Consider the following 17,277-nt stretch of genomic DNA (forward strand, 5'->3'; position numbering starts at 1 on the left):
AAGCCTGTCCATTGACTGTTTGATTGAATGTCTCAACTAAACTGTTGTTTCTACACTGTCCTGGCCGGAATCAGAAATGCTGAATGGATACTTTGCATTACAGGCTTTATCCCATAAAGCAGAAAACTTAAGTCCATTTCGGATTCCAGGACAGAGTAACACCTTCATCATTTACCGGGGGAAAAAAAAACACCTTCATCCATATCAATCGACAGACTTCTCCTTGTTCATGGTGTGTTCCTCATGTTGATCGTCTCAAGTTGACCATTTGGTTGTCAATGCATCCTATTGTGGCCTACAGGAATTGGTCATATCCTTCATCAAACTTTGGTGTGATGTGCTTTTCATAGTTTATATATCAAGGGAATGCATCCATATCATTGTTTTCCAATGATATGATATCGTTTGTCTGACTTGTTATTGTCCCTTCTGATTTGGAATCAAATATTGAGCTATCATAATGGATGGGTGAAGGGCTCAAAGCAAATTCTGTTGAATGATTGAGAAGTGATTTTAGCATTTTTATCTATATGAAGTTAATATGGAACAACTTCTCATTCCTCTGAACCAGCATGATATTCAAGATGCAAATAGAATTCACCGTATGGGTTTTTTATTTTCTTGCAGCAATGGCATCAATGAAATTTTGTTCCCTACTTCTTTTCTCAGCAATTCTTCAACTCTTTTTAATTCTTTATGGTGAATGGCATGACACTGATATGGTGGTCAGATATACAGATGTTGATTACCTTGTGTTTTCTGAAACCGCTTCTTTGATGGCCTCTGGAAAGTCCCCATACGAACTTTCTACATATCGGTACTCGCCATTGATTGCATTTATTCTTATGCCAAATTCAATAATCGATCGCTCATTGGGGAATTTTCTGTTTTCTGCTTCAGGTATGGGCTTGTTGTTCATTTGAGAATCTACCCTATCATCTTAGTTCTTGATCCTTGCCAATTCCAATCTATTAGAATTCCTCCATTATGGACTGGAATTCTAGTAAAGGAATGTAAGCCCAGAGACTTGGTGGCATGGGAGCTACTGATCCATGCCATTTATGGGTTGCTTTGATAAACATGTTTTTGAGAGAGAGAGAATTATGTTCGGACTGATCTCTGGGGTTTTGTTCTTTCTATATGGTTGGCAGTTCTTGCATGAGGCCCTTCTATTCCATCTTACGCGTACAGATCCAAGCCACAACTTTTCCATATATTTTTATCACATATATCTACACTACAACCGTGAGTTTTCAATCTTAGAGAAACTCATATCTTTTCTGCTAGAGAAACTCATCTCTTTTCTGCTACTTCGCTCAGGATATCGTGCTATTTTTATAGGTATGTAGCACAAGTGTTCAACCTCAATTCTACACAAGACCAATTCTACATAGCATTTTGAGTGATTTCAAACTCGGAATTGTAGGGCTCTCTACACAAGAAGAGAGCCCTTCCAAAAATTCTCGATGGCCGGGCAAAACCCAAGCCAAAGAGAGCAATAAAAAGGGAAATAGTTTTCAACCAGCAATTGACGCGCCTCGGTTAAAACCTCATGAGCTGCGTCATTGCCCCAAGCGCAATGATATCTTTCAAAAGTTGTCTACATATTGTTTTTATAATTATAATTTTTCCTCAACTTCTTACAATTTTTCGATGTGGGACTATGTCACATAGGTTGTAGTTATTATAATTTTCTCAATTAATTCCTAGTTCCAAACCAACTTTGCACAACCCTTTTGGTAAGTTTACAACAGGTTCTTAATTCTCTCCATTAATCAAATTAAAACCTTCTATTTAATGTAGCTATACCAAGCTGTGTCCGAAATTATAAATTTCAAACATATGCTGAAGATTTTAAACTCTAAAAATTATTAATTAGACTATTATTTGTTTCAAGGTTTTGTCCTAGGAAGCAACTTTCCTGTGAGGAGTGCTACTTTTGTAATACATCCAAGTGGGCCGAGCTGACCCAAAAGGCGGCTACTTATTTTTACTACACTACTTTGCGTAACAATGTAATTTTTTTTTTTTTTCGTTTTTTTTTTTTTTTTTTTTTTTTTTTTTTTTTTTTTTATTTGTTAGGGATTAGTTGGTGCCAAGACTCGAACCCATGCGCTTTAAGAGGCAACGGGAGGCATCTTACTAGCTAGGCTAGAAAATTTTGGCTTTGCGTAACAATGTTGGTTGGGATAGACTTAATATGAATTTATATTATTTTATTGGTCAGTTTTGAACCCACTATTACACGTTAATTATTTTACTCATTGACTTTCTTAGTTCTAGAAACCCAGTTTGGGAATTTAAAAAGTAGTTTATTTATATTCTAATTATATTCCTTGTGACCTGTTCTACCATGTTGCTTTATTTATTTATTTATTATTATTATTTTTTTTCTAAACGTCTCTCTCTATGAATAACTTGTATGTCAAACAAATTCATATATGTATGTTAAATAAATTTTTTCTCAAATAAATATTTCATGAGAAAATATATTCTTCTTTTTCACAATTTTGGTTCTTCTTAAGTTGTTGTGTAATTATAAAAATTAATTAATAACTTAATGTGTATGTGGGTAAAAGTAAAATAATAAGTTAATGTTGAATTTTGAAAGGTGAGGGTTGGAGTTTTTCTGAGTTTTTTTTTTTTTTTAAATAATAATAATAAAATAAAAATAAAAATAAACTGTTGGAGGGAGTAGATTGCTATATCCTAAATTAGAGGGACAACAAAGCAAAAATCCACCAACATGCTCTTTTCTTCACTTAAAAAAAATTACCAAAAAAAAAAAAAAAGGTCATAAGGTAACTCAAAAGGCTCTTTTCAAAGTGTGTTTCATAAAGTAATATAATTAGAATATAAATAAACCACTTTTTAGATTCTCAAACTAGGTTTATAGAACCGAGAAAGTCAATGAGTAAAATAATTGACGTTGTAATAGTGGGCTTAAAATTGACTAATAAAATCACGCTAGCAACAGTCGCCACCTCAAATTTATATTGTCAGTTGTTTGATTAAGAGATTGTGTTTCAATCCAATAGCTAAGAATTCAAGTTAATGTTACTTTTTATATTTAAGGACTAGGTGTTGTTTGATTATTTAATTCAACGCATAATTTTGAATGTATTAAGTACTTATTCAATTAAGTGCATTTGATAAAGCATTTTGAATATCGCTGAAAACGGTAAGAGCCACTTAAAATGAGATAAAATTTTAAGCGATAGAGACATCACTTATCACTGAATGTTGAACATTGAAAATTAAAAAATATTTCAAAAAAAATTTATTTTTTAATTTTCATTCAAAAACTTTAGGGCTTAAAATTCAGCTCTTAAAATTTTCAGTACTTAATTTTCAGTTTTATCAAACAGCACATAAGTATCTAAAACACTCATAAGGCTTACTTTTTTAGCAAATAACACTCATTTATTTTACTTTGGATATGTAACTACTTCAAGAATTAAAAAATACTGTAAATAATGACTTTTTGGCTGTTATCGTTAATAATGCACCGTTAAAAAAACATGTGTCTAGCACATGATTGATTAAATTTAATAAAGTCCAAAACTATCATATATTGATTCCCAAAACGTCATTCCTTGTTGCATATAAATCTAAAAAATAAAGGATATAATAGTAATTTTACATTAACTAAATTTTTATTTATTTTTAATTGTAGGAATGATATTTTAGTATTTTTATCACCCACTCCGCTAATTGAAGCAAGGCTCTTATTGGCCCCTACAATAAATGTGTGGTTTGAGAATCTACAAGCCTTTAAGGAGTTATATGAGCTATATATATATATACATGAGTTTTAAATGCTCGCGAGCCTATATTTAATACAAAAAATAAATATGCTGCACTTTTAAAGTGAATTGACATTATTCATCTAACTCATAAATAAAAGAAATCTATATTATTATGGAATTTTTTTTTCCCCCTACATATTGTGAATGTCTCCTCCATTTAGTGAATAAATTTACTAACTAATCAAATTTTAGAAAGAAAATAATAATCACATTATGTAGGAGGTCTGTATTTGGTGGCATTTATTCAACTTAGTTTTTGACTCATTTAAATCAAATCAATTTTAATTCCCAAATCATTCAGTTTTTAACTTCAACAATTTTTATTTTTATTTTTCTCTCTCTTAAATTATTTGATGTATTGTTATATGCTTAATGATAGGGTGTCTGACACATTCGACCAAATTTATGTAAGTACTGGTCATCCCTATTCACATAACTCGGATTATTTATCGTTATTCTTGTTATGTTAACACTCAAAAAAAAGAAAAAAAGAAAAACACGAGAGTTTAGCTGTTCGTTGATCACGAAATTGCGTATTTCAAGCTTTTTCTTTGATTCCCAATACCATATCTGAAATGGGTTTTTGGAGTGAGACAAAGATGATCAACATATCTTATTCTCAACATTTGTTACTCTAAATGGCATATAGCGGAGATCAACATGAAGACGAGACTATGAATCAAAGACTCTTGGCAGGAGTACGATGTCGAAATAAAAGTAAGCCTTAACAAAAACGCAATGATGCTATTTTTAAGTTCCCATGGACCAATTCTACATTTGGTTGATACCCTGAATGTTTGTTCTTGTGGTTTCAGCATCCTCTCTGGTGGGATGCAAATCATCAAAATTTTGCCACAAGAAGTTAGATCAGAAGCTCGTGGTTATGAAATTAAAATTTGGAACTCAGAATTGTTTGGGCTTTACCTAAGGGAGCCTTTCCAAAAATTCTCCGTGCCCGGGCAGAACCCAGGCCAAAGAGGGCAATAAAAAGGGATATAGTTTTCAACCAGCAATTGACGCGCCTCGATTTCGTTTCGAAACCTTCAGGCAAGTTCTTTTCTAACTCTCCTCTTAGGACCCATAAATTTATCACCTTGAGTATCAATGTTTAGATTAAATTTATTGTTTACAATCATAGTTAGATCGGAATAACTAAAAGGATAAATTATTATATTTTTATTTTTGGATTAGTAGATTTTAAATTGTATATATATGTGTTACTTATATTTTAAAAATCAAGTTATAGGTTGATCTTGGACCTATTAGGATTAATAAGGGTTTCTAGAGTTTCTGGAATTTTTCGGTAATTTTAAGAATCTTCTAGATATTTTTCTGAATTTATTTTATATTTTTTTGAATTTTGTTATAATTATAAATGTGCATAAATAAAATATTTATACTGTTCTATGAATTAGAGGCTGCGGCGCATCAATAGGGTTTCTGATCCAGTGTGGTCGTTTGCACGGTAGGTTAGTGCAACCCCTAATCTAAGCCATGGGTTTAACTTAATATATAATGGATTGATTCGGTGCTATGCGGCACATGATAAGATGATGCACATGGGGATCTGGTGGTTTAGATTAATTAATACAAGGGTGAGGGATTAGGTACATCACGGCACATGGAAAGATGGTGCGCCTGTACACGTGTACCGTGGATGTAGAATGGTCAACAATAGATTGATCCAGTGTGGCTGCGTCTTGTAGCTACGGTGCGCCCAACTAATGAGGAGAGGCTAGCACACGCAGAGGGCAAATTAGGCGCGTGTACAGCGCGTGTAGGCGAGTGAGGACAGCTGCCACTGTGTATAAGTGCATGGAAGCGCGTGTGGTAAAACTAGGCGCGTAGGGGCGCGTGGGGCACTGTTTAGGGTCTCATTAAGGTCCTGTGAGGTCCGGTGAATTTCCAGAATTGGTTTTAAGCCTGTTAGGGTTGAAAATAACTCCTATAAGAGGTGTTCTTGGTGTCCGAAAAACCATAGAGTGTTACTACAATGATTGATAGCATTTATTTTGCGTAAATATAATAACTTATTATATTGTTATGGAATGTGGGGTATATATGTATATATATATATATATATAATTATGTATATATGTGTGTAAGTGAATTTTATTAAATTGTGATTAGTATGGAAGGAAGGATATATATGTATATATATATATATACATATATATATATATATATATAGGATTTAAATAATCAAGGATTATTAGGGGAAGTTTATACACATATATATTATATAATATATGTGTATATATATGTCTGTTAATTAAGATTATTAGTATTTTTTTTTTTATCTGGTATATATGGATAGACTGGTTGTTAAATTAGGGATGTACTTATAGTCTACATGAGATATCTATGCATAAATTAGTTATCATTGAGCCTACAATTTATACATGGATGAGTTGTCATAGGCGTAAATATATTGCCTAAGTATTTGTATGAATAAAAAATATACATCGGAAGCATGGATGAGTTGCTAGTTTATTAGTATAAATAAATATACTTAAGGAGGCAAGGTTGAGTTGCCAATATATAAATAAATATATTTTAAATGGCATGGTTGATTTGCCAATGTATAAATAAATATACATACATGGAGGCATGGATGAATTGCCAATATATAAACAAATATATTTATAATGGCATGATTGATTTGCCAAAGTGTAATTATATTGTTGTGTGTGTTAGATGATTAAAATGTATCATCTATGGTTATTGTTTGTGTAAGTTGGATTAGGATTAGATATTCTTAAAGTAGAATAGTCTAGTACCTACAGGTTGGTGTATTATTTTATACATATTAATAAAATAATACTGGTAGTGACATGGATGATTTGTCAAAGTCTAGATATTGACTGTGTGAGTTAAATACTTAAGATCATTATTGGTTTTGGAATTTAATATAATGTTCTTTTAATTATATTTTATGGTTTAAATTATTGAATTGCGGTCTAAGATGGAGTTAAGGCTAAAAGAGTTTCTTTAAAAGAAATTGTAGATTGGACTAGGTATGATTATTAGTTAATCATTGATAATGGTTTTGGAATTAATGAACTTGGTAATAGTTGTGATAATTATATTGTATATAATTATGTATATTAAAGATAAAGACTTTATTAGGTTTGGTTTTGATTAGAGATGATCCATTTATTGGTTTTCAGAGGTCTGGTAGAGAGAACTTGCTCGTAGGGTTTAACCCGCGATTTATTTTTCAGGTTATTAGAAGTTCAAGTCTCAAGATTGAGGATCCGCAGCTGAAGGACTTATCCATTCTTTCTTCTTATTTCAATGTAGGATATTTTCTAATTATTAGATACTGGATTTTATTTATAGATCATTGGATTATTGGTTTATGTTATCAGGGGTCCTTGATTTACGGGATTCCCGAGTTGTAACTTTTGGAGAATTATTAATGGAATTTTTATTTAATAGATTTTTCTTCAGCAAATTATTTATTCCTTATTATTCATTTTTGTACTCTGTGTTTGTTTGAAATACTTTAATTATTTTAATATCCCCTGATTTTGTGCGTGGACTTGATCAATCCGTGTTCCGAAATTAGTGGGGTATTATAATAGGACATAACTTATGAAAGACTGAAAATTTTTAAAAATATATATATCACAAAGATATTTATATTTTAATTACCGCATAAAAATTTAACTAATCAAGATTTGGTTCTTAAAATTTTTAGTTTAATAAAAAATAATACTTAATTCTCACCGATGATGACCTAAGTAAATATCACCTAACTTATTATGGTGATAGATTAAAAAAGGAGATTGATGAGGTTAAATCCCTACAATTCCGAGTTACAAACTTTTAATAAAACCCAAAAAAAAAAAAAAAAAAAAAAAAAAAAAGAAATCCCCAATATGAAGTAAAGTGTGTTTTTGCCTGAAGTGAGTGTTTTTCAAGTATATAGCAGGGGACAAAATATGTATGGCCTGTTTGTCCATATCATGTTTGCGTGTTTTTGCTTGAACAAATATCCAACTGAATTTCAGATAATTTTCTAAGGTAAATTATTCCAACTCAATTTCGAATAGGAAAAAAAAAAACTCAATTTCAACTTTCTAAGGTAAATATATGCATTTTGTTTGTTTGTGCAACACTTTGAAATTAGAAGGGGTCAGTGCACTAAAGGCCCAGTATATAAAATGAAAAAGTATTAAAAAAAAATATAGGGTCAATATTGTAGTTTGACATATTCAAATGTTTTATTATTTTTAACAAATAAAATAATCAGGAGTTTTTAGAGAAAGTCGGTATAATTTACTTTAGAGAGTTTTCCGAAATTGAGTTGGATTTTTGTCCAGATTGTTTCCAAATTTGAACTAAAACGGCTGTCCAAACACGCCCTAAAAAAGAGTTATAAAAAGGGGGCCCTCGAGTCTCAAGGAAAGTTAGGGTTTTACAAATTGGGGGGGTTTACGTAAAGGAGTCGAAATACCAAAGGAAAGCTCTTTCTTGAAACAGCGGTTGGTAAGCTTTAAAGGCCTGTCATCCCTCATATCTCTGAATAACAAAAGTTAGGGTTACAAAATTGGTGTCTGGAGTAAGGAGTCGAAGTAACGAAACTGCGGCAGATTTCACGGTAAGCTATCTCCTCTTCTTCTCAGTCCAGTTTCTCTGTTTGTTTTTTTTTTTTTTTATATATATATATTGTGTTTTTGGAAATCAAAATCGAATTTGAGTGTGTTCACGCGGTTTTTGTTCCCTACGCCGGTCGATGGATTCTGCGCAGGCATGCCAGAGTATTTATACAAAATACCTAAAATATGTAATTGAACACCAGCGTATCCCTTTTTCTGATGGCTGACTCTCAGGCGATTGTGTGGGAGAGAGACTAGTAAGAACTCCCAGCAAGGTTCTTTTATGCCTTGTTTGTAGCAAGGACTTTTTAGAGTGTCTAAAGAAATGCAACGGCTGATGAATGTTTGAATGGATGGAATGGCCGAGTGAAGACAGATGGCGAGAACTTAATCAATCGCCATCAGCCAAACACAATGGCAAGAATTTAATCGATCGCCACCAGCCAAACACAATGGCAAGAATTTAATCGATCGCCACTGAAACGTGATAGCAAGAATTTAATCAATTGCCATCAGCCAAGTAATGACAAGAATTTAATCAATTGTCACTACGATTCAATGGCAAGAATTTAATCAATTGCCATTGAATTGAAAGCCTAACTAAAATTGCGTAATTAAAATTGGCATAATTGAAATTGAAAGAAAGTAAATGGCTGAATCGAAATAGTTGACGAGGATCTAATCAATTGCCATTAAATTGAAAGAAAGAAATTGATAGGAAAATGACGTAGAGTCAATTGAAAACATTTTTAGTTGAAATGCATGTTTTGTGGTGGTGCTGGACCCTTTAGAAATGGAATACAATACTTCTATTTATAGAAGTTCTAAAACCAACTAATTTCTAATTATTTCTTGCTAAAATCTCTCTTGCTTCAATCATTTTCTTTTGAAATTCAAACTGAGCTACGGCCCAACATTCCTCTCCTTCAATATCGATGCTCTAGTTTCAATGGGAAAGTCTTTAGTGAAATCTCCCTTTTCCTTGATTTGCTTTACTTTGTGTTCGCGCGGTTTTTGTTCCCTACGCCGGTCGATGGACTCTTCACGGGCGTGCCAGAGTATTTGTACAAAATACCCAAATATGTAATTGAACACCAGCCTATCCCTTTTTCCGATGGCTGACTCTCAGGCGATTGTGTGGGAGAGAGACTAGTAAGAACTCCCAGCAAGGTTCTTTTATGCCTTGTTTGTAGCAATGACTTTTTAGAGTGTCTAAAGAAATGCAACGGCTGATGAATGTTTGAATGGATGGAATGGCCGAGTGAAGACAGGCGGCAAGAACTTAATCGATCGCCGGCCGAACGTGATGGCGAGAACTTAATCAATCGCCATCAGCCAAACACAATGGCAAGAATTTAATCGATCGCCACTGAAACATGATAGCAAGAATTTAATCAATTGCTATCAGCCAAGTAATGACAAGAATTTAATCAATTGTCACTACGATTCAATGGCAAGAATTTAATCAATTGCCATTGAATTGAAAGCCTAACTAAAATTGCGTAATTAAAATTGGCATAATTGAAATTGAAAGAAAGTAAATGGCTGAATCGAAATAGTTGACGAGGATCTAATCAATTGCCATTAAATTGAAATAAAGAAATTGATAGGAAAATGACGTAGAGTCAATTGAAAACATTTTAGATGAAATGCATGTTTTGTGGTGGTGCTGGACGAGTTGGAAATGGAATACAATACTTCTATTTATAGAAGTTCTATCTCAACTTATTTTCCTAATTAATTGCTTGAAAATCTCTTTGCTCCTTGGTTTTCTTCACTTTATTACTCAAACTAAACCACGTTCCAGTAGTCTTTTACATCTCTTCTCTTCTTGTTTCAATAGGAAAGTCCTTGCTGAAATCTCTCCTTGATCCAGTCAAATGCAAGTTGTCGAATTGTTGCTGAAAAGTTGCTAAAGAAGTTGCTGGAAAGTTGCTAATTTTTAGCAACTTCTTTCCTTATACTTGGTCACCGTTTCTTCCCTTAAATTGCCCAAAAGCCATTTATCGCTTTTATATTCATGACGCGGCTGCCTTTTGTATTTTTCCTTGTTCCATCCAACTATAATTCCTATAAAATAGGAATTCAGTTGTCTGATTTCCTTAAAACTTTAGTCTTTCCTTTCCTGATGATAACCGAACTTGAATAAAGTCAAATGTTTGTTGCTATATTTTAGCAACTACCTTGTTAATGAAGTGGCTGAATAACTTTCTCCAATACTTGCTCCTGATATTTCTTAACTGGCTGATTCCCTTGACGCCATGTTAAAAATACTTATCAGCTTTTCATTGGTCCACGTCATCGCTGAGATGGCTGCCAAGTTTTGGTGCCAACAAATGCCCCCCAAATTTCAAATGTCTTATCGGCCACTCAGGCCGATTAGATTTTTGGAATTTTTATAACATGAAAGAAACTTGCAGCCAACGAGCTTCTAGACTTTATTTCTTCCGAACCACCTCTAAGTTGGTCTTTATTTTGCGTCAACCAGGACTGGCCGATCCTGGTTCTTCTATTATTCCCACAAAGATGGCTGATACCCCTCAAAATATTGGCCATTTATAAACCTATGATAGACCTCACCATTGAAGTTTCCCAACTGTACTGGCAAGGCATGATCGTGATCGATCAGGATTAGGTTGTTATGTAATGTCATTTGGGCCGATCTAACTGGCTTCTCTATTGAAAAAACAAAATTCTGCCAGTATGGAGCTTTTCTGATGGCTGATCCTCCTGAATTTTTATACTCCCATGGAGCTTCTGAAAGTACGTCATCCCAAGTTTTTGAATAGTCATCTTCTTTAATGACTTCAACTATATCTGCCGGAAATACCAAGAAAAGTATTTCTTTTATGGCCGATTTTTTTTTATTATTACATAAAGGTACACATGGTCAGCCATAAGTACTGGCTAACACTAATTTTCCCTTTCAAAGATTGCTGGTACATACCTCTTGAGGTACTTGCCATTAATGGGGTAGTCATGTAATCGGCCACTGAAATACTTCAGCCTATATGCTCCTCCATTTAAGACTTAATGGACTAAGTATGGCCCTTCCCATTTTTGGGACCACTTCCCATATTTCCTATCGACTTTACCCACTAGCAAAACAACTCTCCAAACCAAATCTTCTTCAGCAAAAGACTTAGGTTTTACCCTCTTGTTGTAAATCCTCATCACCTTCTTCTTGTGAGCTATGATATGATCCAAGGCATCCCTTCTAACTTCATCCAAATCTTCCAATTCTACCAACGTTGCTTGAGTATAATCAGCTGGAGTTAGATTATTTTGAAAAGCAACTCTGGCTGATTTAACCTTCATCTCCATAGGCAGAACAGCATCATAACCATAAGTTAACATGTATGGTGTAACTCCTGTGCCTGTTCTTTTTGAGTTCCTATAGGCCCATAAAGCTTCAGACAAAGTCTCATGCCACCTTCTTGGCTTATCTTTGATCATTTTTTCAATGATCTCTATTAAAATTTTGTTTGAAGATTCGGCTTGGCCATTTGCTTGAGCATAGTATGGCGTAGAGGCTGACATATGAATATTCATGTTGTGGCCGAATTGTAGTACATCAGTTGCCCTAAATACTGTTGCATTGTCTGAAACAAATGTTTCTGGAATCCCAAATCTGTGGATGATGTTTTGTTCCATGAAATTAATCACTGTTTGCTGATCAACCGCTTTGCAAGCCTTGGCCTCAACCCATTTAGTAAAATAATCTGTGGCAACAATCACCCAGTGATGGCCTTCGCTTGATGGTGGATTAATTTTACCAATAAGGTCAAGGCCCCAACCTCTGAATGGCCAAAGTTTGATTATTGGCTGTAATTCTTTTGCTGGTACATTTTGAATCGGCCCGTGTCTTTGACAAGCTTGACAACCTTTTGAGTAATCTATGCAATCTTTTCTCATTCTCGGCCAATAATATCCATACCTGCGAATCAGCCATCTCATTTTAATCCCAGCTTGGTGAGCCCCACAGCTGCCCTCATGTACCTCGGCCATAACCTGAAGTGATTCCTCCTTACTTATGTATTGTAGTAAGAGCCCATCTTCTAACCCTTTTCTGTATAGATCCCCATCTAGAAGCACAAAGTTGATCGCTTTTCTTTTAATACTTCTATCAGCCTTGATGTTTAGATTTCGAAGAAACATTATAAATGGTATCCTCCAGTCATCGTCGGCCAAATCTTCTACATCAATTGTCCAAGTATCAAACAACATAGTATTTCTCAATTCGGCCGATGGCAAAGATCTTCGTGTTATCTTTATTAACTGATCTTCTATTCCGGCTGGTACTCTTATTCCAGAGGCTGCTTGGGCCATGCTGTTGGCCTCTTTATTCTGCCCTCTCGGCCAGAACTTAAGTTGAACATTATCAAATTGATTAATTAATGAAGTGGCCAGAGAATGAAACGGCCTTAATTGCCAACTTAGGCACTTAAAATCTTCAGAAATTTGGCTAAGGACTAAGTTTGAATCTCCTAAAATCTTTACATCTCTAACAGCCATTTCAATTAAAATCTCCAGGCCGATTATAAGCGCTTCATATTCGGCCTGATTATTTGAACATTTAAAATCTAAAAAGAAAGAGAATGAAGCCTTTCTGCCAGCTGGCGAAATAATAACAATACCTGCTCCTGCTCCATCAGCCGTGCTTGATCCATCAAACATCAAGATCCAAGGAGTTAAGAATATAGCTGATGACTCCAATTCATCATAAACCCATGGATCAATATCAGTTGAAGGATGATCGGCCAAAAAATCAACCAGAACCCTTCCTTTTACTGATTTTTGTGAGACGTAGATAAAATTGAATTCCATCAAAGCCAAAGCCCACTTACCTATTCGGCCAGTGATCAATGGCCTTGATAGCATATACTTGATCACGTTAGTCTGACAAAGAATGTAAACATCAACAGGCCGCATGTATACTCTCAACTTCATGGCCGAATAGTACAAAGATAAACAAAGCTTCTCAATTGAGGAATATCTGCATTCTACATCAGTTAGTACTCTACTCAGGTAGTAGACAGCCTGCTCCTTTCCATGTTCATTGTCTTGTGCGAGCATACTACCAATTGATTCTTCTGCGGCCGATAAATAAAGCTTTAATGGCCACTTCTTTCTTGGAGGCATTACAACCGGGGGGTTTGCCAAATACTCTTTTATTTTGTCAAATGCCTTCTGATGGGATTCATCCCAATGAAATTTCTCATGTGACTTTAATTTTACTAAAGTCGAAAAGACATGCACTCGGCCAGCATGGTTAGAAATAAATCTTCTAAGAAAACCTACCTGGCCGAGGAACCTTTGCACTTGTTTTTTGTTGGCTGGGGCCCTAGCATTTATAATAGCTTTGACCTTGTTCTGATCAACTTCAATACCTCGTTTGTGTACCAAGAACCCCAAGAAATTCCCGGCTGAAACTCCAAATGCACACTTCAATGGGTTCATTTTCAATTTGTGAACCCTCATCCTTTCAAAGGCCCTTTTCAAGTGTTCCAAATGCTGTCTCTTGGCCGATGATTTCACAACTACATCATCTATATAAATTTCCATGAATCGGCCAATCATATCATGAAAGATAGAATTCATTGCCCTTTGATAAGTAGCCCCAGCATTTTTTAGGCCAAATGGCATCACAATCCACTCAAAAGTACCAATTGACCCAGGACATCTAAAAGCCGTTTTATGAACATCTTCCTCGGCTAAATAGATTTGATTATAACCTGAATGGCCGTCCATAAAAGACAATATTTCATGCTTAGCGGCCGAATCAATAAGTTGATCGGCCACAGGCATTGGATATTCATCTTTTGGAGTGGCATTATTTAAATTGCAAAAATCTACACAAACTCTAAGTTTGTCATTCTTCTTCATTACCGGAACAACATTAGACAGCCATTCAACATACCTAACTGTTCGAATAAATCCTGCCTTAAGAAGTCTCTCAATTTCTTCTTTAATTTTGAGCATTACTTCCGAAGACATCCTTCTTGGTGGTTGTTTATATGGCTGAAAATCTTTCTTGATCGGTAATCTATGTTCTACCAATTTTCTAGACAGGCCAGGCATCTCTTCATAACTCCAAGCAAAGCAATCCTTATATTCATTTAATAATTTAATCAAATCGGCCTGGAATTTAGGCTCAAGCAAAGCACTAACAAATAATGGCCGATTATCTTTTTTAGTACCAACATTTATTTCCAATAAAGGATCTTGCACCTCTGCTTTATTATCTTCCATCCTGGAAGGGGCTGACTCCAAATCTTCAAGTTGGATTGCATCCAGCTTTTCGAAACCTTCTTCAATTATATCGGCCGTGCTGGCCGATACCTCTTCATATAGCTGTTCTTCTCTGGCCAGTCTCTTCTCAGCCAGATATGCTTTCAGTCTTATGCAAGCGGCCCTGAAAGCTTGCCGCTTCTTTTCTTCATTGGTTTTGTGATCCATCAGTAACATCTTCAATGTCCTTGATGGTCGACCTGAAAATATCAATTTTCGGCCGAGCTGCTTCTGACAATAATTCTTTAATATCAGCATTAATTAAATTCTTCTTCATTGTTGCCGCTGCTGGTCATCCCATCCTGTTAATGCCAACAAATTTGATAGGTACAACAGTTTCATCATATAGTGCAGCCTCAGCCGAATACACCCTAGCTCTAAAGGGTTTGTTATCGGCCTCAACAATTTTTACCTCATTTCCATCCCAAAAAATCAACATTTGATGCAAGGTTGATGGGATGCACATGTTAGGATGAATCCAATCTCGGCCTAAAAGGAGATTATAGGCCGCGGTTGAATCAATGATAAAGAAAGCCGTAAAGTTGTCTTACCGCCAATAGTAATTTCCAAAGGTAGAATACCTTTGGTGTTACTAGATCCTCCATTAAAACCACTGATGGCCACGTCGGTTGGAACTACATCGTCCATGGTTTTACCCAATTTCTTCAAAGTAGTTGCTGGAATGACATTCACCACCGAACCATTGTCAACCAAAACCCTATTGATTGGCTGACCCTCAACCCATACTTTAACATACAACGGCCTCAACTGCTGTGTCATGGACAAAGGTGGTTTTTCGAAAATGATTTTATCGGCCTTAGATGGCTGATCCTGAGAGATCAATCCTATCCCGGCCGATGAACTTGTCGAATCGTTCTTAATTTCTGAAGATTCAGCCTTTTCTTCCTGCTTGGCTGACTCAACATCCCTGTTCATCGTTGGTTCTATCCTTGCTTCAAACACAGAAGGCAAAACAAATACCATATTACAATTTACCTTATCCGGGAGAGAACCAAAACGAATTCTGTACTTGGCCGCATGCTTTGGATCCTGGTCGGGCTGATCATCTTTTTCTTCATAAAAGCATGCCTTATTCTCAAATGATGTAGCGACCTCCATGTCTTCAGCCACCACTGGTTCATTTTTCCTTTCTAATTGATCATGGTCGATCTTGTCTTCTTTCCTTTTGAGTTCTGCATTTTTCCTTTGCATCCTCCTTTTTTGCGTACGTGTAGGAGGCTGCTTAGGAAACTTTGGGTGACTTACTCGAGTCCATCTGCCATGGTCAACCAAAGGAGGTCTAACCGTTCTTACACGGCTAGATTCTTCTCCTTTTTGAACCCATATTTCTGACTGAATTGTTGGTTTCCTTTTGAAACTAGGATAAAAATGTTGTTTTGGCAGGACTCTATCGTCCACCGATGACCGAATGATTCTCACTGCCCTCGGCCCATTTTCTCTAAATATTGATCGATTGATTTCTTCGTGATTCTGTCTAGGCTGATGGCCTAACCTTTCATGGACACTGCGCTTTCTGGTTGATTGGAAATAGCCCCTCTTGTCTGAGTCATTCCTTCGGCCTTTGCAATTTGGACAACAACCATGGTTGATGAGGGCAATTTGAGCTTCTCTTAACTGAATTTCCAAGTCCTTAACTTTCTGCTCATCATTACTGGCCGATGAACTACCAAGAACTTTTGGTAATCTTTCCTGTCTACCATTATCAACTGCTTTTTCAGTTGCCAGGCTGATTACATTGGTACTGACAATATTAGGAAATGGATCGCCATCGACCCCCATTACATCTGGCTTCTTTTCAGGGAATTTCAATACACCTTCATCGATAGATTTCTGCAATACATTTCTAAATACATAACAATTGTTAGTAGTATGATTCCATGAATTATGAAATTTGCAGAACTCTCTTCCTTTTAAATCATTGGTCGATGGTATATTGTGTCCTTTTGGCAAAACGATTTGTTTGTCGGCCAACAAATGATCAAAAATTTGTTCTGTTTTGGCCAGATCAAACGTATAAACCTTACCAATATCAGTCGTACCTTTCTTGGCCGATGAAGTCGATGGCTGAGTACCACTGGTGGATAAATTTGGTTTTGTTAAAGCGTCACATACATAAGGCTTCTTTAGAATGACTTCAGCTAAATTAGCTTCAAAATCTTCCTCTTCAACCACATCAGTTGAATAAACTTCATAGTTGGGGTCCCTATAGTACGTACCTTTAGAGGAATTTTTTCGTTCTTTCTCCTCTTTGAGAACCAACTCATACCTGGTAGCTTTCTCGGCCAGGTCATACATGTCACGAAATGGAACTCCTTCAAACCTCTTCCGAAGTTCAAAATCAAGGCCGTTCAAAGCCAAACGAATGTACTCCTGTTCTGGAAGAGGTACACGACATCTTAATCTTGCTCTCCTGAATCTTGCAATGAATGTCTCGACGGATTCACTAGGCAATTGACTTAGCCTGGATAAATCGGCCAGAGTAGGTTCTGTCTCCGTACGATAGAACTGATTGTGGAATAATTCCTCCATCTGTGGCCAATTAAAAACAGAGT

General features: G+C 35.5%; 1 protein-coding gene and 1 non-coding gene across 2 annotated transcripts; both read right to left on the reverse strand.

The window, feature by feature from the left end:
• Positions 1–1,426: 1,426 nt before the first annotated feature.
• LOC132267724 (U4 spliceosomal RNA) lies at positions 1,427–1,584 on the reverse strand. Its single transcript, XR_009469068.1, has one exon. It is a non-coding gene; the product is annotated as a U4 spliceosomal RNA (small nuclear RNA).
• Positions 1,585–11,443: 9,859 nt separating this feature from the next.
• Positions 11,444–14,872, reverse strand: LOC132316306 (uncharacterized). Its single transcript, XM_059814807.1, has 3 exons — positions 14,614–14,872; positions 12,923–14,496; positions 11,444–12,778 (listed from the first exon to the last, which is right to left on the reverse strand). Exons 1-3 carry the CDS (start codon positions 14,870–14,872, stop codon positions 11,444–11,446), a joined length of 3,168 nt encoding a protein of 1,055 aa, XP_059670790.1.
• Positions 14,873–17,277: the final 2,405 nt, after the last annotated feature.

The sequence above is a fragment of the Cornus florida genome, unplaced genomic scaffold, assembly GCF_030987335.1.
Source record: "Cornus florida cultivar Cherokee Brave unplaced genomic scaffold, ASM3098733v1 CherokeeBrave_3.0.0_Hap2_Chr07, whole genome shotgun sequence".
Taxonomy (NCBI): domain Eukaryota; kingdom Viridiplantae; phylum Streptophyta; class Magnoliopsida; order Cornales; family Cornaceae; genus Cornus; species Cornus florida.

What these genes read in the sequence shown, in the direction of transcription:
- LOC132316306 (XM_059814807.1), bottom strand. Translation starts at nt 14,872, where the DNA reads ATGGATCACAAAACCAATGAAGAAAAGAAGCGGCAAGCTTTCAGGGCC. An exon ending in TTTATTGGAAATAAATGTTG is followed by an intron (nt 14,497 to 14,613) that starts GTACTAAAAAAG and finishes GGAGTTATGAAG; the next exon opens with AGATGCCTGGCCTGTCTAGA. An exon ending in AGATTTTAATTGAAATGGCT is followed by an intron (nt 12,779 to 12,922) that starts GTTAGAGATGTA and finishes GTTCAACTTAAG; the next exon opens with TTCTGGCCGAGAGGGCAGAA.